The sequence below is a fragment of the Stegostoma tigrinum genome, chromosome 11 (assembly GCF_030684315.1).
Source record: "Stegostoma tigrinum isolate sSteTig4 chromosome 11, sSteTig4.hap1, whole genome shotgun sequence".
In the NCBI taxonomy this organism is placed as follows: domain Eukaryota; kingdom Metazoa; phylum Chordata; class Chondrichthyes; order Orectolobiformes; family Stegostomatidae; genus Stegostoma; species Stegostoma tigrinum.
In genome coordinates this window covers 63121254-63146685 of record NC_081364.1, presented here as the reverse complement: position 1 = coordinate 63146685, position 25432 = coordinate 63121254, and the positions used below count along the sequence as shown (strand labels likewise).

At 42.4% G+C, this 25432-nt stretch overlaps 2 protein-coding genes across 7 annotated transcripts in view; one reads left to right on the top strand and one right to left on the bottom strand.

Annotated features, from left to right (window-relative positions):
- nprl2 (NPR2 like, GATOR1 complex subunit) overlaps nt 1–19156 on the top strand; it is a 34859-nt gene extending 15703 nt beyond the window's left edge. For 2 of the 3 annotated variants that reach the window (XM_059649502.1, XM_059649503.1), the window contains exons 7-12: nt 4088–4124; nt 4283–4376; nt 7870–7987; nt 8119–8151; nt 14327–14469; nt 15082–19156. In XM_059649502.1, coding sequence (XP_059505485.1) covers nt 4088–4124; nt 4283–4376; nt 7870–7987; nt 8119–8151; nt 14327–14469; nt 15082–15149 — 493 coding nt within the window. In that variant the 3' untranslated portion in view covers nt 15150–19156. The remainder of the gene's footprint in view (nt 1–4087; nt 4125–4282; nt 4377–7869; nt 7988–8118; nt 8152–14326; nt 14470–15081) is intronic. The other variant, XM_048547398.2, reaches the window with a different exon arrangement.
- pcbp4 (poly(rC) binding protein 4) overlaps nt 1–25432 on the bottom strand; it is an 85006-nt gene that overhangs the window by 13225 nt on the left and 46349 nt on the right. Inside the window, exon 13 of one of the 4 annotated variants that reach the window (XM_048547397.2) lies at nt 16116–16516. The exons of 1 other annotated variant lie outside the window; for it this stretch is intronic. In XM_048547397.2, the coding sequence (XP_048403354.1) occupies nt 16516 (1 nt within the window). In that variant the 3' untranslated portion in view covers nt 16116–16515. Of the gene's footprint in view, nt 1–16115; nt 16517–17659; nt 18241–18347; nt 18516–25432 lie in introns of those variants that run through there. 2 more of the 4 variants (XM_048547396.2, XM_048547395.2) reach the window with 2 other exon arrangements.

The window sequence follows — 25432 nt, the reverse complement described above, 5'->3', positions numbered from 1 at the left end:
ATCACAATATTCCCAAATCTGATATAGCAGCATTCAGTTGTTCTGAAACATGTAACAGTTTCCTCCCTGAGATTTGTTTTTTTTTGCTTTATATTTCTAGTATCAAAGCTGATAAGTGTGTTTAGTCCATTCAGGGTACCTTGGCAACCTCAGCAATAAACACAGGATTTTAATTGCAGCTTAATTGAACAGTTTGTATTGTTGGAGGAGGAATCCATGTGTTTAATGAGGATTCTGCTGAAAAACAAACCTTTACTTTTGAAGTGCTTTCTGGGATTTCAGTGTTCAGTATCCGTTTGCCTTTGACTGTTATTGAACTACAGATGACCTGGTGATTTTTTTTTTAGGCAGCAAGTTGTTGTAATCTGGAATGTACTGTTTGAAAGGGTCGTCGAAGCAGACAGTGATTGTAATGTTAGTAGATTACAAATGCAGACGTTCTGATTACTGCAGCAGGGCCGCAGGTTCAAATCTCACCACAGTGTTTGATGGAATTTGAATTTAGTAGTGAAAAAGACTGGAATAAAAGTTACTTTCAGTAATGGAAACTGTGAGGGTATTGAACTGTGGTCAAACTCCATCTGGTTCACTGATGTCCTTGAGGAAAGAAAATCTGCTGTCTGTACCCAGTCTAGCCTACTTGTGACCCCAGAGTCTCAGCAATATGGTGGACTCCAAACTGCTTCCTGAAATGGCTGTAAATTGTTATAGAAAAGTGAAAAAGGAACAAATGCAGATGGACCCCAGCTGGAATCTGCCCAATACATTCTCACCCAGGGGTACTCCTGAATATCCGGGATTTGTGCCAAATTTGGGAGAGGTGTACCATGGACAAGTCAAGCAGTTGTCTGACATAATTATACTCACCAAATAAACCCTTATAGCCAGATTTACACAGCACCATTCCAGAACCTGTTCTATCCCACAAGGCAGCACAATGACACCAGGGAATGTGGTGCAGCCTTTCAAGAGAGAATTGCACTAGGAATCCTCGATATTGATCTTGGACCCCAAAGAAGTCCTGCAGTATCAAGTCAAAAATGGGCAAGAAAATCTCCTTCTGATTACCACTACCATACCTAAACCCCTTCCGTGACTTTAGCTGATGAATTAGTGGCCCTCCATATTGAATAGCATTTGGAGGAAACTTTTCGGGCATCAAGGGAACAGAATGTACTTTAGTTGGAGACTTCAATGTCCATCATCAAGAATGGCTCAGACGCATCACTACCAACTGAATTGACAGTGATGAAGGGACTATCTGGTATCATTTCAAGTATGTGGCAGGTGGTAAAGGGGAAGACTACTTGACTTCACATTCCCCAATCTACCTGTCACTGATGCATCTGTCTACGACTACATCTTTTGAAGTTTTAATGCATTTTTAGGAACTTCTTAAACTGGTGAGCTGGGAATTTGGGTGGAAGTTCTTTGCATGTGGGTGTTTATCCCTTTCAGTAGGTTCAGTAGATTGGGTTAGAGGAATATTTATGTTTATGGTACTTTAGAGTGAGGAGACTTTAATAAACTTCAAAACCTTATTTAAATCAGTTCTTTGTGATTGTTTGATGTGTCCTACCTTCTAAAGTAGATCTACATAGAGTCATACAGCAGTTGGACCTTTGGTCCAACCTGTCCATGCTGACCATAATCCCAAACTAAAGTAGTCTCAGTTGCCCGCACTATGCTCATATCCCTCCAAACCTTTCTTATTCACGTACTTACCAAATGTCTTCTAAACATTGTAACTTTATTCTCTAGCACTTCACTCGTGTTTATAGATAATACAAATATTTCTACTAGGGGCCCCACAATTTCCTCCCTAATTTCCCACAATGCCTTGGGATGCACCAGATCAGGTCCTGAAGATTTTTCTACCTTTGTTTCCTAAGATCTCAAGCACTTACTCTCTCTAATGTGAATTGTTTTCAAAACATCAATATTTATTTTGCTCAGTTCTCTAGCCTCCATTTCTTTCTCAACAGTAAAAGCTGATGCAAAATATTCATTTACTATTAGTCCCAACTCCTGAGGTTCACTACAAAGACAACGTAGATACATTCAGGGATAACAAGGTGTAGAGCTGAGTGAACACGGCAAGCCAAGAGCATCAGAGGAGAAGGAAGGCTGACGTTTCGGGCCTAGACCCTTCTTCAGAAATGGGGGAGGGGAAGGGGGTTCTGAAATAAACAGGGAGAGGGGGGAGGCGGATAGAAGATGGATAGAGGAGAAGATAGATGGAGAGGAGACAGACAGGTCAAAGTGGCAGGGATGGAGACAGTAAAGCTGAGTGTAGGTGGGAAGGTTGGGAGGAGATAGGTCAGTCCAGGGAGGACGGACAGGTTAAGGGGGCAGGATGAGGTTAGTAGGTAGGACATGGGGTTGGGGCTTGAGGTGGGAGGAGGGGATAGCTGAGAGGAAGGACAGGTTAGGGAGGCGGGGACAAGCTGGACTGGTTATGGGATGTGTTAGAGGGAGGGGAGATTTTGAAGTTTGTGAAGTCCACATTGATACCATTGGGCTGCAGGGTTTCCAAGCGGAATAAGAGGTGCTGTTCCTGCAACCTTCGGGTGGCATTGTTGTGGCACTGCAGGAGGCAAGATGGACATATCGTCTGAGGAATGGGAGGGGGAGTTGAAATGGTTTGCTACTGGAAAGTGCAGTTGTTTAGTGTGAACCGAGCGTAGGTGTTCTGCAAAGCGGTTCCCAGTGCTCCACTTGGTTTCCCTGAGGTAGAGGAGGCCACAGCGGGAACAGCAGATGCAGTATACCACATCAGCAGATGTGCAGGTAAACATCTGCTTGATGTGGAAAGTCTTCTTGGAGCCCGGGATGGGGGTGTGGGGGGAGGTGTAGGGGCAGCTGTAGCACTTTCTGCGGTTGCAGGGAGAAGTGCCGGGTGTGGTGGGCCTGGAGGGGAGCGTGGAGCGGGCAAGGGAGTACCGGAGAGTCCGCCATCTGCAATCCAACCCCACCACTAGAGACATTTTTCCCTCCCCACCCTTATCTGCTTTCCGGAGGGACCACTCTCTCCAGGACTCCCTTGTCCACTCCACGCTCCCCTCCAGCCCCACCACACCTGGCACTTCTCCCTGCAACTGCAGAAAATGCTACACCTGCCCCTACTACTCACCCCACACCCCCATCCCAGGCCCCAAGAAGACTTTCCACATCAAGCAGATGTTTACCTGCACATCTGCTGATGTGATATACTGTATCTGTTGTTCCCGTTGCGGGTCACCTCTACATCGGGGAAGCCAAGTGGAGGCTTGGGGACCACTTTGCAGAACATCTACATTTGGTTTGCACTAAACAACTGCACCTCCCAGTCGTGAACCATTTCAACTCGCCCTTCCATTCCTCAGACAATATGTCCATCCTGGTCCTCCTGCAGTGCCACAACGATGCCACCCGAAGGTTTCAGGAACAGCACCTCATATTCCGCTTGGGAACCCTGCAGCCCAATGGTATCAACGTGGACTTCACAAGCTTAAAAATCTCCCCTCCCCCTACTGCATCCCAAAACCAGCCCAGCTTGTCCCTGCCTCCCTAACCTATCGTTCATCCAACATAATCTCCTCCTCCCACCTCAAGCCCCACCCCCATGTCCTACCTACTAACCTCGTCCTGCCCCCTTGATCTGTCCATCCTCCCTGGACTGACCTATTTCCTCCTCAACTCCCTACCTACACTCACCTTTACTGGCTCCATCCCCGCCTCTTTGGCCTGTCTGTCTCCTCTCCATCTATCTTCTCCTCTTATCCATCTTCTATCCGCCTCCCCCTCCCTATTTATTTCAGAACCCCCTTCCCCTCCCCCATTTCTGAAGAAGAGCCTAGGCCCGAAATGGTCTACGGTCTAGCCTTCCTGCTCCTCTGATGCTGCTTGGCCTTCTTAATTCACCCAGCCCTACATCTTGTTACCTCAGATTGTCCAGCATCTGCAGTTCCTAGTGTCCCTGATAGCTGCATTCAGCATGGGAATGTATTATACAGAACAGTCTGTTAGTAAACACACTCCAGCAATGGTGCTCCTGTTCATTCAGTCCAGGTTGCATCTGAATGTAATGTGTGCTGTTGTCTTGCAGGTACTATGGAGTTGTGACCTTAGTCCCTATATTCCAGGTGAGTGCACAGTAAATATTTGCTCTGTTTATATTTCTGAATTGTTGCCTGGAATTAGCTGTTGTTTCTGTGCCAGTTCTTCTCTGCCTTAAAATGGAACAAGCTTTTATCTTTTACTGCTGGTGTTTAATTGCATTCTGCTCACTTTCCCTCTGCAGTATTCCAATGTGTACTGCCCAACTCCTCGGGTACAGGATCTGGTGGATGACAAGTCCTTGCAGGAAGAGTGCCTAGCATATGTCACCAAGCCAGGTATGATTAAAGTTCAGTGCAAAGGCAATGAAAATCGAATGGTGTTTGGCGTTTGTACGCATTGTGTTCCTAAGACCCACAATTTAACAAACATGAAAAATGGTATAAATTATAATGAATCAACAAAAGGAGTGAAAGGTTAACAGAGTAGGTGGGAATGTGGAGTACTCAGATCAGCCATGCTAAGTCCCCAGGACCTGACATTCTATATCCCAGAGTGTTGAAGTAGGTAGCTATAAGAGATATTTGATCCAGTAGTGATTATCTTCCAGAATTCTATAGATTCTGGAATCATTCTTGCAGATTTGAAGCTTGCAAATGTCACCCCACTATTTAGGAAAGAAGAGAGAGAGCAAACTGGAAACTAAAGATTTAGCCGAAAAGCTGCTAGAATTTATTAGAAAGACTGTTGGGACAACACCAAGATCCTGGGACAGGCTAGGCAGCGACAAACACAAGAATTCCTGGAAGCATGGCACTCCACGAAGCATGCTATTAATAAACACATTGGACTCGACCCCATATACATTCCATTACGGAGGCCACCCGGAAGTGAGGCAATCCATCGCAACGGGTCCCAGAGTTTAAAAACCAGGTGAGAAAGCACACCAACGCTTCATCAGAGGCTGCGCTGAGAATGTTACCAAACATGGTAATGAAACGTCTGTGAAACAACAAACCATTTCGGTGAGCCAACCAACTTCAACAGCCACAACCCAATCTACAGATCTACTCCAAAACCTTAAAGAATGTTCGTTAACAAACTTAAAATACAGGATAGGAGATAATTTACTGTCATGGGTTAAGGATCATCTAATAAAAAATAGAGAATAGATATAAAAGGGTCAATTTCCCATTGGCAGGCTGTAACTGGTGGGGATCCACAAGGTTTGGTGGGACCCCAGCTGTTCACAATATGTATCAATAATTTGGGTTCAGGGACCAAAAATAATATTTACACATTTACAGATGATACAAACTGAAGTGTGAATGTGTGTTCAGGACAAGGTAAAGTGGATTCAGGAATATTTGGACAGGCTTGATGAGTGAGCATGTGTATGGTAGATGGACTGCAGTGTGGAAAAATATGAGGTTATCTGCTTTGTTTTGAGGGATAGATGTGCAGAGTATTTTTTTAAATGGTGAGAGTTGGGGGTGCTGTGTGCTCTTGTTAATAACAAGTGACTGGGGGTGCTGCTAGAAAGGCTAATGGAATGTAAGCCTTTACTGTAAGAGGATTTGACAACCAGAGTAGTGAGGTTTTGCTTCAATGATATAAAAGCTTGGTCAGACCACACTTGAAGTACTGTGTGCTGTTTTGGTCTCCTTATCTCAGAAAATATATCACTACCACAAGAGACAGTGCAAAGCGGGGTTCACCAGATTTGTTCCTGGGTCAGTGGGACTGTCCTGTGAAGAAAGGTTGGACAGTATTCTCTCACTTATGAAGAATGAGAGGTGATGACATTGAAATCTACCAAATACTGAAGGGATAAGCAGGGTGGATGCTGCTAAGATGTCGTTCTAGAGTTAGCATCATTTGTAAGTATGTGGGGGGAGGATGTCATTTAGGACCAAAATAAGAATTCTTTTTACTCCATGGTGTGAATATTCGGAATTCTTTATCCCAGAGGGCAGTGGAAGCTAAGTCTTTTGAGTATGTTTAAGGTAAAGATTAATGGATTTCTCATTATTAATGGTGTATCGGATTCTGGGGATAATGTGAATAAAAAGCATTGAAGTATCAATCAACCGTGATCTTATTGAACGTCATAGAAGGCTTAACATGCTGAATGGCCTACCCCGTTTCTACTTTGTATGCTGTTAAGTAATATGTTGTGAGGACACAAAAACTGCTGAGATTAAGAGAGTGGAAAAGAGAATGCCAAGATGTAAAATAAAGTGGGAAAGCATGAAGTTATCCACTTTGGATGGAAAATTAGAGAAACAGCTTTTTTTTAAAGCAGGCTTCCTTGTCCTTGGTTTAGTGGTTGAGGTGAATTATTGTCTGTGGTATGACTTGAGGAATGGAGTAGAGCACGGCATAGAAAGTGCCCTTAAATAGGAAATGGCTCTCCACAGAGAGAGAGAATGTGTGTGTGTGTGAGAGAGAGAACCTTGCAGATCTGTGCTAGACGCTGATCTTTGTTTGCATTTCAAATCCTTAGTTAGGGGCAGGGCGAAAAAAAGACTTCCCATTTCTTGGCCAGCATCCAGCATCTGTTCTGAAGAAGGGTCTTTGGACCTGAAACATTGACTCTGCTTTCTGTTCATAGATGCTGCCAGATGTGCTGGCTTTTTGCAGCAATTTCTGTTTTAGATCCAGTGACTTTTGTTAGACATGTTCTTTGTTGTCACTTACTCCAGTTAATGGTCATCGGAGGTTAGTCAGGGCCTGTGGACTGGTATAAGGTCACCGATACAACTGAGTCAAATCCTGTTCCAGCACCTGAGAAAGATGGGTCAAAAGACGGGAGAAGGGAATTTCTAATAAATGGAATGTTTGCACAATTGTAACAAAGTGTGAAGCTGGATGAACACAGCAGGCCAAGCAGCATCTTAGGAGCACAAAAGCTGACGTTTCAGGCCTAGACCCTTCATCAGAGGGTCTAGGCCCGAAATGTCAGCTTTTGTGCTCCTAAGATGCTGCTTGGACTGCTGTGTTCATCCAGCTTCACACTTTGTTACCTCGGATTCTCCAGCATCTGCAGTTCCCATTATCTCTGTTTGCACAATTGTAGAGGTTTTGAGTGATGCATTCTCTTTAGTGGATATGCTTTCCTATTAACTTTAATTTTAAAAAGCATGATTTGGATGAGATGTTAAAGAGACCTGAAGCTAAACTTGGTGACAGAACAGCTAATGAGAAGCAATCTAAAGAAATTCACAAGGATTTAGATCTGTTGGGAAGCTGAATCAATTGATGACAAGGAAAGTTCTTTCCGAAATAACTGATAGGGAAGTGAGAACCCAGGATAGGAACAACACCCTAAAAATCATGGTTATTAATGTGAACAAATGTTTGCTGTGTAGAGATGAGATGACTTATTTGGCTCTTTTATTGGATGTAATAACTCATCCTGTGCTAAATTAGCAGACAATCACAGGTATATTAACACTAACACTAATTCCTTGGTTAATACATTGAATGCAGTAATTTTCAATCATGTACTGATCTTGAGGGCTTTGTAGAAACCATCAGCTTAGCTTTTGTAGTTCAAAGCAGTACAGGGTACTAGACTGTATAACGTGAGAGACCCTGCAAATTCAAAGAGGTAATGATGTGTCTGTGTAAAATCCATAGTTAATCCCTAGAATTGAAAGCAATCAAGATAAAGCATGGGTTTAATGGATTGAATGCAGTAGTTTACCTTTTTTCACTGTGCCACTATACGTAAATATAAATGCCACCTATGGGTTCTGTGGAGAGTATATAGGTCCTACAGCAGTGGCAGGCCTTTAAAAACCTGTCACTTGCCCCTTCTGCCTACAGGACACAAGCGTGCCAGTCTGCGAGATGTCTTCCAGCTTTACTGTGGGCTCAGTCCTGGCACTACAGCACGAGATCTCTGCTCCCGCTACGCTCAACAGCTTCAACATGTGGACGAGAGGTAGGATGTTGAACTTTGGCTTTGGATTAGAGTCATAGAGGTCTACAGCATAAAGAAAGAAAGGCCGTACAGTCTATCAAGTGTGCATTTGTCAAATACAACCACCTAACTAGTCCATTTCCATTTTCCAGCACTTGGCCCATAGCCTTTAATGTCTTGGCATGGTAAGTGCACATCTAAATACTACTTAAACATTATGAGCGTTTCTGCCTCTATAATCCTTGCAGGCAGAGAGTTCCAGATTTGCCCCACCCTTTGGGTGAAAAAATCTTCCCTCACATCTGCGCAGGTTAGGTGGATTGGCCATGCTAAAATACCCATAGAGTTCAGCGATGTGTAGATTAGATGGGTCTGGGTGGAATGCTTTGAGTGTTGGTGTGGACTTGTTGGGCCGAAGGGCCTGTTTCCACCTTGTAGAACTTCTACGATTCTATGATCTCCTCAATATCTTCTGCCTCTTACCTTAAATCTATGCCTCTGGTCATCAATCCCTCCATGAAGGGGAAGTGTTCCTTCCTGTGCGCCCTGTCTGTGCCCAGAGTTGTATGCATTTCAATCATGAACACACCCCGCAACCACCCAAACCCACGCCAAGTCTCCTGTGCAGCCCAAGCAATATCCTGGTATATTTCCTGTCTAGCCTCTCCAGTGCAATCACATCCCTCCTATAATGTGAATTCCAGAACTACATACAGTACTTTAGCCACAGCCTAACCAATGATTTATCCTTTCAAATCTATGCCTCAGCTAATAAAGGCAAGTATTCCATATGTCTTGTGTAGCCGACTACCTTAAAGGACTGGTGGACGTACAGACCAGGATTCCTCGTGTCCTGGTCCTTGGTGATTTCCACGGTCCAACATTCATTATGCATTCCCTTGCCTTGTTTGTCCTGCCCAAGTGCATCACCTCTCACTTACCTGGATTCAGTTCCATTTGCCACTGATTAGATCACCTAAACAGCCCTTCTGTATCCTACTGTAATCTATGGCTATCTTCCTGACTATCTACTCCAACCAATTCTTGCATCATTCATGAAATCACTGATCAATCCACCTACCTTCAAGTGTAAATCTTGTATATATTCCACAAATCACAACTGTGTTAGACAGAGTTAAGTGAACTCACAACCAATGAATCAGATCTAAGGTCTGCAGTCCTGCAACATCCAGTTGTAAATGGTGGTAGTAATTAAACAACTCATTAGAGAAGAAGGGTCTGCAAATATCCCTATCCATAATGATGAAAGAGATAAATAGATCAGTACAAAAGATAAGGCTGAAGCATTAGCAGCAATCTTCAGCCAGAAGTGCCAAATGGATGATCCATCTTGTGGTACCCAGCATTACAGATACCAGTCTTCAGCCAATTCAACTCACTCCAAGAAATATCAAGAAGCAGTTGGAGGCTCTGGAAAGTGCAAAGGCTTTGGGCCCAAACAACATTCAACATTGAAGATCTGTGCTCCAGAACTTGCTGCTCTTCCAGTCCAGCAACAACACTGGCATCAACCTGACAATGTGGAAAATTGCCCAGCTATGTTCTATAGACAAAAGCAAGACAAGCTCAACCCAACTAATTACCACTCATCAGTTGACTCTCGAACATCAGTAAAGTGATGGAATGTTTCATCAACAGTGCTATCAAGCAGTATTTGCTAAGCAATAACCTACTCAGTGATGCCCAGTTTGGGTTCTGCCAGGGCTACTCAGCTCCTGACCTCATTACAGTCTTAGTTCAAATATGGACAAAACAGCTAAATTCTAGAGGTGAGGTGACTGCCCTTGACATCAAAGCCACATTTGACTGATTGTGGCATTAAGAAGCCCAAGCAAAACTGGAATCAGTGAGTATCTGGGGCAGTCTCTGGTTAGGGTCATACCTGGTGTTGGAGAGGGATTTTAAATAGGAGTCTGAGACCCATGTTCAGTAGCACAAATCGATCTTTATTCTGAGTTCTTTTACCACATGTGTGGGAGAGGCCAGAGACCACTCCGAATTTAGCTGTCACATGGGGCCCAGTCGCTGTCTTAAATGCAGCTCAAATGAGTGGTTAATGACACTCCATCTTTCCCAATGGAGTAGAGGATATTTATAGATACAGCATTACAATGCAACTTTGACATCAGCTTTTCACATACCCTCTGACCTCCATATCCAATCCTAAAACATAGAACAATACAGCATAGCAACAGGTCCTCCGGCCCAAGGTGTTGTGCCAAACATGATGCCAGATTAAACTAAGCCCTTCTACCTCCTGCCTTTGGCCTATTTCCCTCCATTCCTTGCATATTCATGTGCTTATTTAAAAGTCTCTTAAATTCTTCAAATGTATCTGCCTCCACCATTGTCCCTGGCAGTGCTTTCTAGACTCCCTCCTCTTTGGGTAAAAAACTTGCTCCTCACATCTCCTTTGAACTTATCCTCTCACCTTAAATGCATGCCCCCTAGTTTTAGACATTTCAACTCTGGGAAGAAGATTCTGACTGACAACCCTATCAATGCATCTCATAATTTAATAGACTTCTATCAAGTCGCACCTCAGCCTCTGCCACTGCAGGGAAAACGACCCAAGTTTTTTTTAGCCTTTCCTTATAACTCATACCCTCTAATCCAAGCTGCACCCTAGTAAATCTCTTCTGCACCCTTTCCAGAGACTCCACATCTTTCCCGTAATGTGGCGACCAGAATCGAAAGCAATACTCTTAACATGACCTGACCAAAGCCTTAAAATGCTGCAGCGTGACATCTGACTCTTGAAGTCAATTTTCCGACCAATAAAGGCAAGCATGCCATGTGCCTTCTTTACCACCCTATCTACATATCTGCAACTGATCTATATCCTGCCGCATCCTTTGACAACCTGCTACACTAACCACAACTCCACCAATTTTTTGTAACGTCTGCAAATTTACTAACCCATCCGTCTACATTTTCATCCAAGTCATATATATATATCACAAATAGCAAAAGTGCCAGTACAGATCCCTGTGGAACACCATTATTCATGAACCTCCATCCAGAAAAACAGCCTTCCACTACTACCCTCTGCCTTCTATGGGCAAATTAATTCTGAATCCATGCAGCCAAGTCACCATCGATCCCATGCATCTTAATCTTCTGGATGACCCTATCATGAGGAACCTTTTTGAAAGCCTTACTAAAATCCATGTAGGCAACATCCATAGCTCTACCCTCACCAATCACCTTTTGTCACCTCCTCAAAAAATTCAGTCTAGTTAGGAAGACATGACCAGCCCTGCGTGAAGCCATGCTGATTGACCTTAATTAGGCCATGTTTCTCCAAATGCATGTAAATTCTATCACTAAGAATTCTCTCCACTAGTTTCCCGACTACTGATGTGAGACTCACCTGTCTGTGGTGTCCTGGATTATCCCTATTTCCCTTCTTGAACAGAGGAACAACATTAGCTACTCACGAGGTCCCTGGGAATCCTGTGAATGCACAATCAATAGTGGACGACTTCATGGTCCAACTTCGGTCCTCCCATCATCTTATGGTGTTTACCAGATCCTGTCAGCTGTCCTTGGGTTCTTACAGTTATTGACTACATTCCAACACTGACTGTAATGTACCTTCCTAGACATTTGTTAGCCACATGGTATGTTAACTTATTACTAAAGACTTAACAAATTCGTTCATGCAATTCATATCCCTTGCCGAACTTAGTACAGAAGATTAGAAAGAATGTTAATTTCTACCAATTATTATAATATTTGTAATATCAGCTCAACACAGGTGGCCACAGTGATTAAGAAGGCATTTGGCGTGCTTGCCTTCATCAGCTGTGGCATGGAGTACAAGATTTGGCAAAATATGTTGCAGTATATAAAATCCTTGTTAGGCCACATTTCGAGTATTGTGTGCAGTTTTGGTCCTCATCACATTACCAGAAGGACATGGAGGCTTTGGAGAGAGTGCAGAGAAGGTTCACAAGGATGTTGCCCAGTCTCGAAGACATTGGCTATGAGGAAAGATTAAAAAGGACCAGGATTGTTGTCATTGGAAAGCTGGTGGCTGAGAGAAGGCCTGATAGAGGTGTACAAAATTATGAGAGGTATAGATAGGGTGGATGATCAGAGGCTTTTTCCAAGGGTTGAAGTTTTAATTATGAGGGGGCACAGGCTCAAAGTGAGAGGGCAAAAGTTTAAGGGAGTGTGTGAGGAAGAGTTTTTCATGCAGAAAGTGGTAGGAGCCTGGAATGCACTGCCAGAAGCAGCGCGTTGGCGACATTTAAGAGGCATCTGGATGGTTACATGAATAGGGAGGGAATAGAGGTAAAAGGACAGAAGGTTTGTTTTTCACTTTAGTCAGGGCTTGATCATTAGCACAGGCTTGGAGGGCTGAAGGGCCTGTTCCTGTGCCATACCTCTCTTTTGTGATATAAAATTGCTTATAAAGTGTAATATTGTTAACCTGAATACTATGATTCTGTGACAAAGCTAACAGTTTCGGGAACAGCTTCTCCCTTGTCCAACTTGCGAAGTGGCCGTTATTTATTCTCTCGAGGTCATAGTGACTGTTTCAAAATTGTTTCTGCCCCCGCTTACAATATTATTTGTCTCTGGGTGCTCTTACCAGGTTATCTTGTTTATACTTTTATGTTCTATTTTCTTGCTGATGGAGGAAAAAGGTTTCTTCACGAGTGTTTAGCAAAACCTGTCCCTGCATCCAGGGCTAATAAAATGTGAGGCTGGACGAACATAGCAGGCCAAGCAGCATCTCAGGAGCACAAAAGCTGACGTTTCAGGCCTAGACCCTTCATCAGAGAGGGGGATGGGGGGAGGGAACTGGAATAATATTCCAGTTCCCTCCCCCCATCCCCCTCTCTGATGAAGGGTCTAGGCCCGAAAGGTCAGCTTTTGTGCTCCTGAGATGCTGCTTGGCCTGCTGTGTTCGTCCAGCCTCACATTTTATTAGCTTGGAATCTCCAGCATCTGCAGTTCCCATTATCCCTGCATCCAGGGCTAACTGCTTTCAAAAATTTAATTCCCCAATATCTAATAAATTAAAAATTCCATTTTTGTATGAATATGTGTCTAATATGCAACTATAATTCTTTAAAAAGCCTCATCTCAGGTAGGTGAAGCTTTCCCTATTTTATATAAAAATCGGAAATCTCAAATCAAATGGTTTTCATTTGAGATGCCTTATCAGAGTCTTAGTGTTTGCATTCTAGTCCCATCTTAACTAAGACTCAAAGTGTGGGGCTGGATGAACACAGCCATCCAGTCCCACACTTTGTTATCTTGGATTCTCCAGCATCTGCAGTTCCCATTATCCCTTAACTAAGACTCAGACATTTTGTTGTCTGGCTGTGAAGGCCAGGATTTGAGCTATATGAAATGCTACATCAGCTAAAATTTCCTTCAATTGACTATTATCAGTTAAAAAGAAAACCCCCTAAATAGCCACTTTGTCATATTCAGCTATGGGCAACGTACAACACCTAACACATAGAAACATGGTTTTGGTTGTCAGAGGCCAGTCATCTCTGCAGAACTTCCTCAGGGTAGTGTCCTAGGCCTGACCAACCTCAGCTGATTCATCAATGACTTTACCTCATCTTGTACTCTTCGTCACCTCCTCGAAAAATTCAGACAAGTTGGTCAGACATACCCGCTCCTTAACAAAACCTTAATCTTCTTGATTAATCCCTGCCTGTCTAAATGCGAGTACAGACAAACTGTAACTTCTTCATGCTATTTCAGTGTGATGTATCTTACAAATAGGTCCAATGAATGAGAATGACGAGTTCCTTATCTCCCTGCTTTTTAAAAATGTTTTCTCATTGTTAGTTCTTGGGATATTTTCTATTTATTGCGCATCTCTTATCCTTGAGCTGCTGCAGTTTGTAGATGTATTTATTTCCAGAGTGCAGTTAGATGGAAGTTTCCAGTGTTTTGTCTCCATGTCAGTGAAGTACAGTGACAAACACACAAAGTCAGGATGATTGTGACAGGAACTTGCAGAGAGTGGTTTTCCCTTGTGCCTGCAAACTTTGTCCTTTTAGGTGGTACAGGTTGTAGTTTTGGCAGATGATGTTGCCAAGTGACTGTAGTACACCTTGTAGATGGTATTCACTGCAACCACAGTATACTATGATTGAGGAATGTGAGCATTTAGTCTGTAGGTTATACAAACCAAATCAACTGCTTTGCCCTGGGTGCTATCAGGTTTTTTGAGTTTTGTTGTTGCAGCCCACCAAATAGAGAATATCCAAGCACACTCCTGTGCCTTGTGGGTGAGACTTTGGGGAGTGTGATATGCGACTTGCTATGGAAGAGTCAAAATGCTTCATTCTCTTCCGACTGTAGGAAATTGATTCAATTTGGTCTGATGAAACATTTAATTCGGCGACTACACAAGTATCCGGTCAAGATCAACCGAGACGAGAGGAGCCGGCCGCCTCGTCTGTACACTGGTTCGCACAGCTATGATGAGATCTGCTGCAAAACAGGTAAGCCATCTCAACAGCGCATTTACTAGATCAATGCAGCCGAGGGGATAGATTGGTGAAAGGGAATCAGATGTTTTCACGACTGAGAGGTGTCTTTACACTCCAGATATTGCAAAAAGAGCCCTGTGTGAATTTAACTTGAGTAGTTTTTGGATATGGGTCTATAGCTTAAAACAGCTTCTACTAAGCACCACAATTGGGATTCTTGATTAGAAGCTGCAGGATGGTTGGGTCTAGAAAAGGAATGATTGCTGTGAAGCATTTCACCAGCGAAATGTAGGGGAAGCTTTACTCTTTATCTAATCCACGCTTTCAAGTAGCAGGAGATCTCCCATAGCTGCTGCTCTCCAAAACAGTGTCATTGGATCTGTCCCGAGAGAGTGGGCAGAGCAATGATTTAGCAACTTATCTGAGAGTTGGCACCTCCAGCGCTGTATTATCAGTCTAGAGGTTGTGATCCCGCAACCAAAGTGAGATTGCTGCAAACTAAACTGTAGCTAACACATCCTTACTCTGTATCTGATTGTGTTTCAGCTGAGACTAGCTTCTTGGGGGTGTTTGATATCTTCATTGTGGGAATTATGACGAACTTTTCTTCTCTCTTTCTTTCAGGAATTAGTTATAAAGAATTGGATGAGAGGCTGGAGAATGACTCAAATATAATTGTCTGCTGGAAGTGAGACTACAGCAAATGTCAGGAGAGCTGCTGCATGTCGTGCTGGCGTAGAGTTGAGCAGGAGTTTCCAAGCTGAAGATCTGTTTTGTGAGGAGTGTGAGAGTTTCACCTTGAGTAGTGTAAGCTCTGCTGACTTTCAGTACTGATAAATTGTTCTGACTCTGCTGGATTAATTTAAAAATAGGTGAAGCATGTGTGACAGCATATCTCCTGAAATAGGCTGTGATCTGTAACTTAAGAGATTTTGTATTTAAATTATATTGCAATGATCCTTACCCAAATCTTCCTCCTGTGTGTATGTGCCTTATCATGAGTATCAAGGAGAGAGCATGACCCCATTTGACTGATTCAAATCCTCCCTTCTCCTCCAGTTGTTTAAAATGCATTCTTTGGTGAAACATTCCTTAGCTAGCCTGTTATGTATTCGGTATTATATACCATACTACATAACCTGTGGTAACCACGTTCAGACTCCAGTCTGTACTGCTTTAGCTGATCTCACCTCGGATGGTGGTGGTGCTGGTGGTGCTTTTGAGTGGTCTTGGAGCCCCAGGGCTTGTTGGAATCCTGACCTCTGAAGTGTGTGGTCCATCTGTTAAGACATGTGCGTGTTCTGATGATCTCAAATCATTGTGATGACTTTGCCGTTGAATTTCTTGCCAACATTGAAGAATGTGTTACTGCTGAGCTCTCAGTACATTTGAACCAGTGCTCTGTACAGATCAGTGCCTTCATGAGAATAGCTATGTACAGAATCTGTACAGATTGTTACGACTAGTTTTGGATAAATAGAAGCATTTAATACATTAAAATCTTCTATTCTGAAGGATGCATAAAATTATGGTGTTTTAACATCTCCATTGCAAACTGATTTCAAATTTAATTCATGAGATCAAATTACATGTAACTTTTAGAAGTAATTCTGTTAAACTCAATTGTAATTTAAGAAATGGTAATCATACATCGCTTCATGAAGTGACATATTTACAGCACAAAAGTACTGCACATTAATCTGACATTTCAAAATGCAACTGGATCTCTGCCTGTAAAAGTTTTAAAAGCTTTCCAAAAAGGCATTACTTTAGCCAGACATCACTTACTCCTCAGATTATGCCCCACCTCTCTTCAACTCCTCCCTCCACTCCCAAAAGGACCAGGTCCTTTTTCATTTGTGATTTGCCTTTGGAAGAGTTTCGTCTTAAAAGTTGCAGTTTAAATGCACGTTGTCACTGATTAGCTGAAGAGGTAATTGAGCAATTGCGACTGAAGAACCCACACAGGTATTTCTTCAAATTGTGGTCACATCACCCTGGCGGTGCGTGAAGTGGAATTCTAAAGAAGTAAATTTTTATTGGAATGGTCTGGGCAAGTCTGTGATAGAGAAAAGCGAAATGTAACCACTTGAGGCAGATGTACAAGGAAGCAAGCAAACTGGGCAGACATCTTAAATCATGTACATGGCTTGTGGAGGCTTCCTTGTGGTATGCTGCATTTTATTTTGTAAAATTCACTGTTTTAGAATTATTCTTTGCATCCTACCTGATTGCGAGCTGTATTTCAACACCATAGCCCTTTGATTATAACTGCTGGCTGCTATAATCTTGGTAACATTAAGGTAAGATTGTGGAATACTGATAATGTCACTGGATTAAGAAATACATACATAAACCCAGGTTAATGCTCTGGGAACACAGGTTCACAGTATATCACAATAGCTGATGGAATTTTCAATTCAGTTAACAAATCTTCAATTGAAAGCTAGTGTCAGTGGAACTCATTGATTTTGTAAAGGCCTTTCTGCCATCCCTGTCCAATCTGGACTACATCTGACTTAAGTCACAGAAATGACTCTTAACTGTTCCTAGAAATCAAGCCACTCAGTTCAAAGGCAATTGGGTACAGACAATAATGCCTACATCCCATCAAAGAATAAAAAAAAATATCCCCACCTCTTCCATATTTCACTGAAGCCATTGTCCATATGTTTATCAAATATTTCAACGCTTAGCTGGCCAGCCTCCTGTACACTTCAACCTGTCTGCTTCATCAAACAGAGCTGTCCATATCCTGTCTAATCTAGTCATTACCTCTATCTTTGCTAACTTATATTGACTGTCTGGCTCCCAGTGACTTTAGTAATTCATCATTACAGGAGCGGTGTAATTAGCTGAGTTGTTTCAGAGAGCTAATGCTCAAATTGATATGATGGGCCAAATGGCTTGCTCCTGTACCATGTAGCTATTTTATGATTTTTTTTATGCATCATTGGCAGGTAGTCTTTCAGATACATGGGGCACACTCTATGGAGTTCCCTCCTTAAACCCCTCTTCCTTTAACAACCTGACAAGCCCACCTCCTGAACTCCTTATGTCTCTTTTTTCTGGGAGTTTTTCCCTTGTGCTTTTGTGAAGTGTCTCAAGATACTTTTCTATGTCAAAGCTGCCAGTGATATAAATGCACATTGATAAATTCATAGGTTTTCTGTTGGATATTGAAACACTTTTATTTACAACTGCCTCAAGTTTGAAGAAAACAGCCATGGATTTGTCCATTTCTCATCAGAAGTTATGAGGTTGATATGGTGATCGAGAAAGACGTGCTCACTGGACCCAGTACTGTCTTCATCATTGTCAGGGCGCAATATGTCCAGGTGGCCATCTGCAAACGTCATATCAACGTTTCCTCATGCAAAAACTGAGGTATATTTGCAGATACTGGGCTCTGAGTGTTGACTGTAACCACCTTGATCATTCTTTGCTTGAGAGACTATTTGGTGACTACTTAGCCAAGGGGTGTATTACAGAACTTGAAGTCCCTGAACTTGCCAGCAAAGAGTTTTGAGTTAATGATTGGAGGCAAGGCCCCTTCCTGATTCTTGTTAGTTAAGATCTACTTCATCCAGGCTACTGGAGGGTGCTGGAGAATGAACTTTGAAGGTCCACACGTCTGTTTTGTTTTTCTTCCTGTTCTGGACTGCATCCAACACTGGCCAGCTGTTTCCTTGTGCCAATGCTGTTCCTAGTGAGTGCTCATCAGGTCCATTCTAACATGGTCTCAAGACCACAGAATGCAGCAGAGGCTCTTAGGTAATCTGGCTGTCAGAAACCAAGAGAAATTAGCTCAGATCTTTGTAAATGTGCATTACACCAGCTCACAAATTCTTTTGCCCCAAACCCAAAATGAAAACTTACTGCAGATTTCTATACTTATTTTTTTCCAGAAGATTTGGTAACTCTTTCCATTCTCCTTTCTGAAAACCAAACTTGGTGTTTGAAAATCATTGCTTCCTGATTAGCCTGGACTTTTCAACTATCTCTTTTCAGTGTTGGTGTTTGCTCCTCCTCTGTACCTTGCCCCTTTTTTCAGATCCCTGATAATGGAAAGTAATTTATTTGAGAGAGTAAAATGGCTTGTATATATTTGATGACATTAAGTATGAAAGAAAGCCTTCTCCACCCTCCCCCCAATCCTAGTTCTTACGTTATTTACTCCTAAGCATTTTAAGAGAAATGTTGAAGTTATCAATGGCAATGACGCCTTGCCTGTGCTGGTCCCACCGCATCAATGATATTCACTTCTGCCGGTTGTGGTTGCCCACCAGGCAGCTGTGCCCCTGGACATGTTCTCATTTGGTCCCAAGTGTAAGTGACATCCAGCTTTTCTGGTCTCAGCACATCTGGACAATGCAACTCCACTGGTGTCATCTATCCCTGAAACATCAGTCTGTCTCTGTTAGTCTCAATGCTGCAGGTCAGCGAAGTAGATTCCATCTGGCACGCAGCTCCCTCTCAGCTGGCTTCTTGCTTCAGTGGCAATTACTTTGCTGGTTTAGTATGCTAATAATGCAGAGTTTTCTGGCCCTGCCTCAACTCTGAGCTATTTTGTCTGGAAATCTGAAATGCTAATGTTTTAAACATATATATTTTACATATGTGGCTTTTTCCGAGTATTGATCCAAGTATCTATATTATGTTGATATATATGTGTACATGTACTATTGTTTAAAATCCTTTATGTAATATTTTCATTCCTGAAAAAATTAAAATGGTACAACAAAGTTGGCTATTGAACGGATTAATTGAGAATCTGTGGCAAGCTGTTCTTGTCGACAGGAAATGGAACCTCATTATTTATTTACTACTAGTGTTTCATTGCAGTTTGGTCACCTGCTGTGCGCTCCCTAAGACATGGATCCCTCTACACTCTGGTTTTCAGTAGAATCTGTGTGAAGGCAGAGACTCCAAATGATACAGCTGCAGATGCTGAGTTTCAAGGAGTTGGAGACTTTAGTAACTGTCACAGAATAACAATGGTTAATATGATGCTGTATTAGTGTTACCAATCCAGAATCACCCGCAAAAGTGATGCGAACAGGGCACTGATTGGAATTTAGCATAACTGAGGGAAATGTGAGAGAAGCATTGATACAAAACAATGGGATCTACAAATATTAGAAATACAGTTTTTTAGTAAGTAGAGAAATTGGGAGTGCATGATGAACATTAGTTCCCTAACAGTGAGTATGTGAACATATCTACAGGAAGCTGGATTCCAAACCACAATTCCACACCATAGCCGTAATTGGAGACTGTCCAACCTTTCCCTCGTGAGCTTCACAATGACATCAGTGTATTGACATATGATCAATGGTATCATTCTGGCCGGTTGTATATATATTTTCACAGAAGAATATTGATATAAATCATGATTCGCACCTTCAGAATAAATGAAATTGATGCCATTTTTTATTTTTAATTTTGCAAGCTGACAGTAAAGGACAAAGATTCTACACTGCCCTCTGCACTTTTAAGGGAGGCCTACACTGTCAGGTGTGGATTTAAAAGATCCCACTGCACCATCCGAATGAAACCAGGGGAGTTTTTTTTTGGTGGTGTTCTGGCCACTTTATGTGTCATAGTAATGCTGGCTGTGAAAATAATCTGGGATCTTGATGTGCAGTTTGGGTTTCCCTGATTTATTGACAGCACTTAATTATTATGAAGTACTTCAGAATGCCCTGCAGTCTTGAAGGGTACAATATCAATTCAAATCCTTTCTTGGGAAGTTCAGCATTTATCACAACATTCGCCTATTCCATGACGGGTAATCTTTCTTTCCAGGCTCTTGCTGAGACTGAAAGGGTTAACAGAGTTTCCTTAGGAAGGGAACATCAGAAACCCTGCCCCCAAATCATAAAAGTCTGGTCTCATTGCTTACCATAAACTAAAAGCCGTTAATACATTGTGTTTGTATCTGTGTGAACTGAATGACAGTCCAACGCAGGAGAAAAACAATGCATCAGGTGGCAGTTTTCGATTCCATCAGCTCCTGAATACAAAGTATTGATGGCCATGGAAGAGATCTACATACATCAAACAGGAGAGCAGCTTCCCATTAGCTTCCTGCATGATTTACTGGTGTTGTATAAATTAATTGCTTAAAAGCTGCTGCATGCACAGGTTACAGTAATATCGACATAATTCTGTTTTATTGGGTACAGTAACAATAAATCTGTTTGTAATGTGCCTTTCTCCCACACACACTGGCTCAGCATCAGGCTGAGAGTGATGATTCAGTAGTGAAGCATTCTCTGATTGGATAAGTAGCTCCTTTTAAAATTTTATTAGTCTTACCCTGGATTTTGAATAAAGGCATCGAAGGATCCCTCTGTGGATCACAGGACATGAAGTACCCTGAATGATCACATGGTTGACAACGGACCATGAGGAACCCCTGTGCTGGTCACAAGCAGGCTTATGGGCCTTGGAGGAGCCAACATGCCTTTTGTAGATGGTGCACACTGCTGCCACGATATGTTGGTATTGGTGGATGTGGCGTCAGTCAAGGCAGCTGCTTCGTCCTGGCTGATGTGAGGCTTTATGCATATTGTTTCGGCTGCACCTGTCCAGGCAAGTAGGGACTGTTCCATCAGGCACCTGACTTGTGCCTTGTAGATGGTGCACAAGCTTCAGAGAAACAGATAAGACTCACTGTTTCTGACTTACTGTACCACTATCAGTGCTGCAAGAATAGTTGTGTTAAGTGGGATGATTTAGAACCAGTACCAAATGTAGGAGGGTGCCCCAATGTAAGGTTGGGACTAATAGCATGCTGTTCATGCATCACCAGAAAACATTCAGATCTACATCAATTCCACCTTTCCTGGTCTCTGCACTGGTTCCGATTTCCCTTTATCTGACAGGCTGTATTGACGGAGCAGAAATTTCCTACAGTTAAAATGTAGCAGCTAGCTTCTAGCTTTTTATTTATGTCAGTGTCCTATTTCATCGAGCTGAGCTGTAGCTTGAAGATTTCAGTTGTCAAGAGCCCTTCTTTCCACAATCACAGCAGTACACATCTCCACCTCTGCTTCAACCTTATTTACCTTAATTTAAAACTGCTCATCCCCATTTCCAATTCTTTCTAATGGCTACCACCCCATTTTAATAATCTTAGCCTACCCTACAATCTGGTTCCTTGCACACTCCTAATTTGCCTTGTTCTATCATTAGCAGCTGTGCTTTTGACCACCTGGTCCTAAGCTTATAATTCCTTCCCCACTTAACTGTTGTTTGATACAACTGTCCTGTGAAACATTCTTGGACGTTTCACAATTGTAAAGTGATGTCTAGGATCTAAATTGATAATGTCTCTAGCCAAAATTAAACCCTCAGCTCAAAGATGATTTTCCAGTCATTGCCACATTTCTCTCATGGTACATTATTGTGCATGTTGGCTGCCATGATTCCTACATTAGAACAATGACCACATTTCTGAATTACTAAATCAGTTCTAAGAAAGGATATCCAAGCGGAGTTCATGAAAAGTTCTTTCATCTGTAGCGGTTAGCACCTCTCCCTAAACCTAGTGCTAGAGGTAGTCACTACACTATTATTGCTACTTTCGGATGAGGCAAGCTGAAGAATACCAAGAACAGAACATGTGGTGTTTCTGGCCCAAGTCCCCAAGGACTAGCACGTTTTACTAATAGAGGCATAAAAGGAGTCCCTCTTTTCCTGCAGCCATTAATTATAAGTTATTGCTAGAACCATGAAACATAAATCCACTTGGACAATGACAGCCTCATGATTAAATAAAACATTGAGTTACTGAGTGTGGCCTCAAAGCTGGACTACCAACTCCTGTCTCTGCATTCTATACTTAAAAAGGGAACCACAGAACAACCAAAGCATAGCTTCCCCACGTTGATCCAAAGGGACTGGTATCAGGAAAGACAGAGACACAGACACACAAGATGACAAGCTTGGAAAAGGTCACAATTACACAGAACAGGCTGGGTTGCATCCCGTACCCAACTTTCACTTGTCACTTGTGCGGGCTGACCTGATCTCCACTGCAGTGTACACCTGACCTCAACCTAGGGCAAAAAAAAAGAGGTAGGGAGTTTCTGTGCTGCTCTGAATGCTGACGGGTTAATGTACAAGGTTGAAAGGCCAAAAGGAGGATGGCACAGGGTTTAATTTTCCTAGTTTTAAAAAGGGGTATCTCTGGAGATTCTGCTCAACTCCTACTGAAAATGTGAGAGAAAACCAGGAGTTAAACCCCCAAAATTTCAGAACCCACCCTGCCCCATTTCTGGACCTAAATTTGTCTCATTGCAGTCAGGGGACTAACTAACAGGAAGCACGGTATCACAGCTGGAACCATAACAGGATTTGATTTGCACTCTAATCTTCGTTCTTTCTCTGCTAAATTTGTCTTTTAAAAAAGGTCTGTACACATCATCTATGAAGTTAAACTAACCAGTACCAAATAAAGGCAGTTTACAGCCTCACCCCTTACCATCAGCTTTCAGATGATAAGAAAAAAAACTATAGAAAGATTCTGAAGGAGGGTACTGGACCCAAAACATTAACTCTGCTGTTTCTCTCAGATGCTGCCAAACCTGCTGAGTTTTTACAGCAATTTGAGTTTTTTGTTTCCAGCTTTCAGATGATGTTGGATTCTCCATTTAATTTGCTTGACTGACAGCTATTAAAGTTTTACTTCATTTCCTGACAGTCTGAATCATGTATCAGATGTTTATTTGATCAGAAACTGGTTTCCACATTCCACACTATCTGAAAACATGAAATCATTACGAGGCTGGTCCAGCTGACTGATACACATCCTTTCCAATACAAGCACCACTCATTTTGAAACTAAATTACACTGATCCCCCCCTTTCAGCATGTTTTAAAATTGTGCCAAGATGGCACGTTACCCGAGATTCTTCGTACCTTGGTCATTTTCTCCCCCAGTGCTTGGACTGGGTGTATCACTGACTAGGACAGTATTTATTGCCCCTCTCTCAAATGTTCTCCATAGATGATGACGACCACCTTCTTGAATCACTGTAGTGTAACCCCACAGTGCCAAATGAGTTCCAGGATTTTGGCTCAGTGACAGTGACAGTGACAACAAAAACACTTGCCTAATGCCAAGGCAGGATTGCTTGTGACTTGGAAAGGGATTTGCAGCTTGTGGTGTGTCTGCACACAACTGTTGCCCTTATCCTGTGGTGTGTCCGATGAGATTGGTTTGGAAGGAGTCTTGGCAAACTGATACAATGCATCTTGCAAATGGTACATTATTGCTACCACAGGCATTCTAGGAGAGGAATCATAGCTAACACACCAAACCTATTTAACATTGCTGGGCAGTTCTCGGAACACCAGCCCAAAATTGTGATGCATTGCTCAACAATAGCCCATAAACAAGGTGGAAGCTCCATTTGAAAAGGAACCTTGAAAAAAAAATTAGACCAAGAAAAGGTCACACAAGAGAACTCCTGTAATGTGCCAAAAACTTTTATTAATATTTTATAAAAGGAATTTGTGTCGCATAAAAAACTTTTATTTAACGAAACATAACAGGAAATATAAAAGAAACAACTGCAAAGGAAAATGGAGAGTGAATCCGAACACCACCAACACAAGAGGATGAGGGCAGACATGGGACAAGGGAATAAAGAAGTGGGACTGTAATATTAGACATGGCTATCAGCCCAGAACCCTGTGCATTCACACAGCATCTACCTGTAACTTGACACAAAGCTTTCCTCAGTGGAGGGGCCCAACGAATTGGCACCTCTCCCAACCTCATCATGTGCAAGTAACTAAATACCATCTTGGCGATGTAAATGACATGTTTTGAGATGCGAATGTCATCAAATAGACCATTAGGTCCTTGCCTTTATATACAGGAGCTGTAGCCTTTTACCCAAATGGACAACCCCACCCAAAAAAGGACACATTTGCTCTTGGAATCAGGGGACAAATTATAAAGGCAAAGATTAACTTATTCTTGGATTGAGCAAATATTTTCTGCCAAAGTGAGGGATCTCTGTCCCCAAACGTTCTAAGCACAGGACAGGACAGCATGGGGTTAGATGCAGAGAAAAGCGCTCTCTGCATTATCCCCATCAAACACTCACAGGGCAGGTCCAGCACAGAACCGAATATAGGGTAAAGCTCCTCTATGCTACCACATTATGCACCTCTACACCAACAAAAGAAGAATCAAGTCCCTCACTGCACGTGTGGCATTTTATTCATCTCCCACACCTGCAATTTTATAACCTACAAGAATGACTGTCAACTTATACCATGCAGTTTACTTGTCTCCAAAAGCGAACCATCTAAAGGTCCCCAAACTAATTTCATTTATGGTCCTTCACAAAATCCAGATCTGGGATTCAGCTCTAAACCCAAAAATCAAAGGAAAAAAAAAACATTTCCCCCCAGCTTAGTGAACCAAGCACTTATTAAATGACACAAATTTTTTAAAAATATGGGGCAAGATGGGGATGGAATGTCCAGCGCAGGTGCATGTGTGTCAGTCGGACAGAGATTTGCTGCATTCCAGTTATGGCTGTAGCTCATGAAGGATGGGGTGGGGGTTGGTGGGGGGGGGGGGGGGGGGGGGGGGAAAGAGAGAGAAAGAAAAATCTGTTCCTTTCTTCAGTCCTGTCCTGCTGTGTTCCACCAAGTTTGGGAAAATGGGAGCCACAACAGAACTTCTGGAAAAAGGGATTCTCTTTCTAAATAAATGAGAAAATGCTTCCAGTTCCAACGAGCAAGACAACTCTTCATTTGAAAGGGAAAATAATCAGCCTGTGTGACGGCAGAAGTCAAATCAGTCTTTGAAAATTTCAGTAGATTTTGAATTTTTTTGAAAAAATGTTTAAATTTTGCATAGTTTGCCAACGGTGTCTGATTTCAGCCTGTGCCTTAAAACCAGATAGCAACTGTTTGGGGGCTGGCAACGGATAACAATCAAAATCTG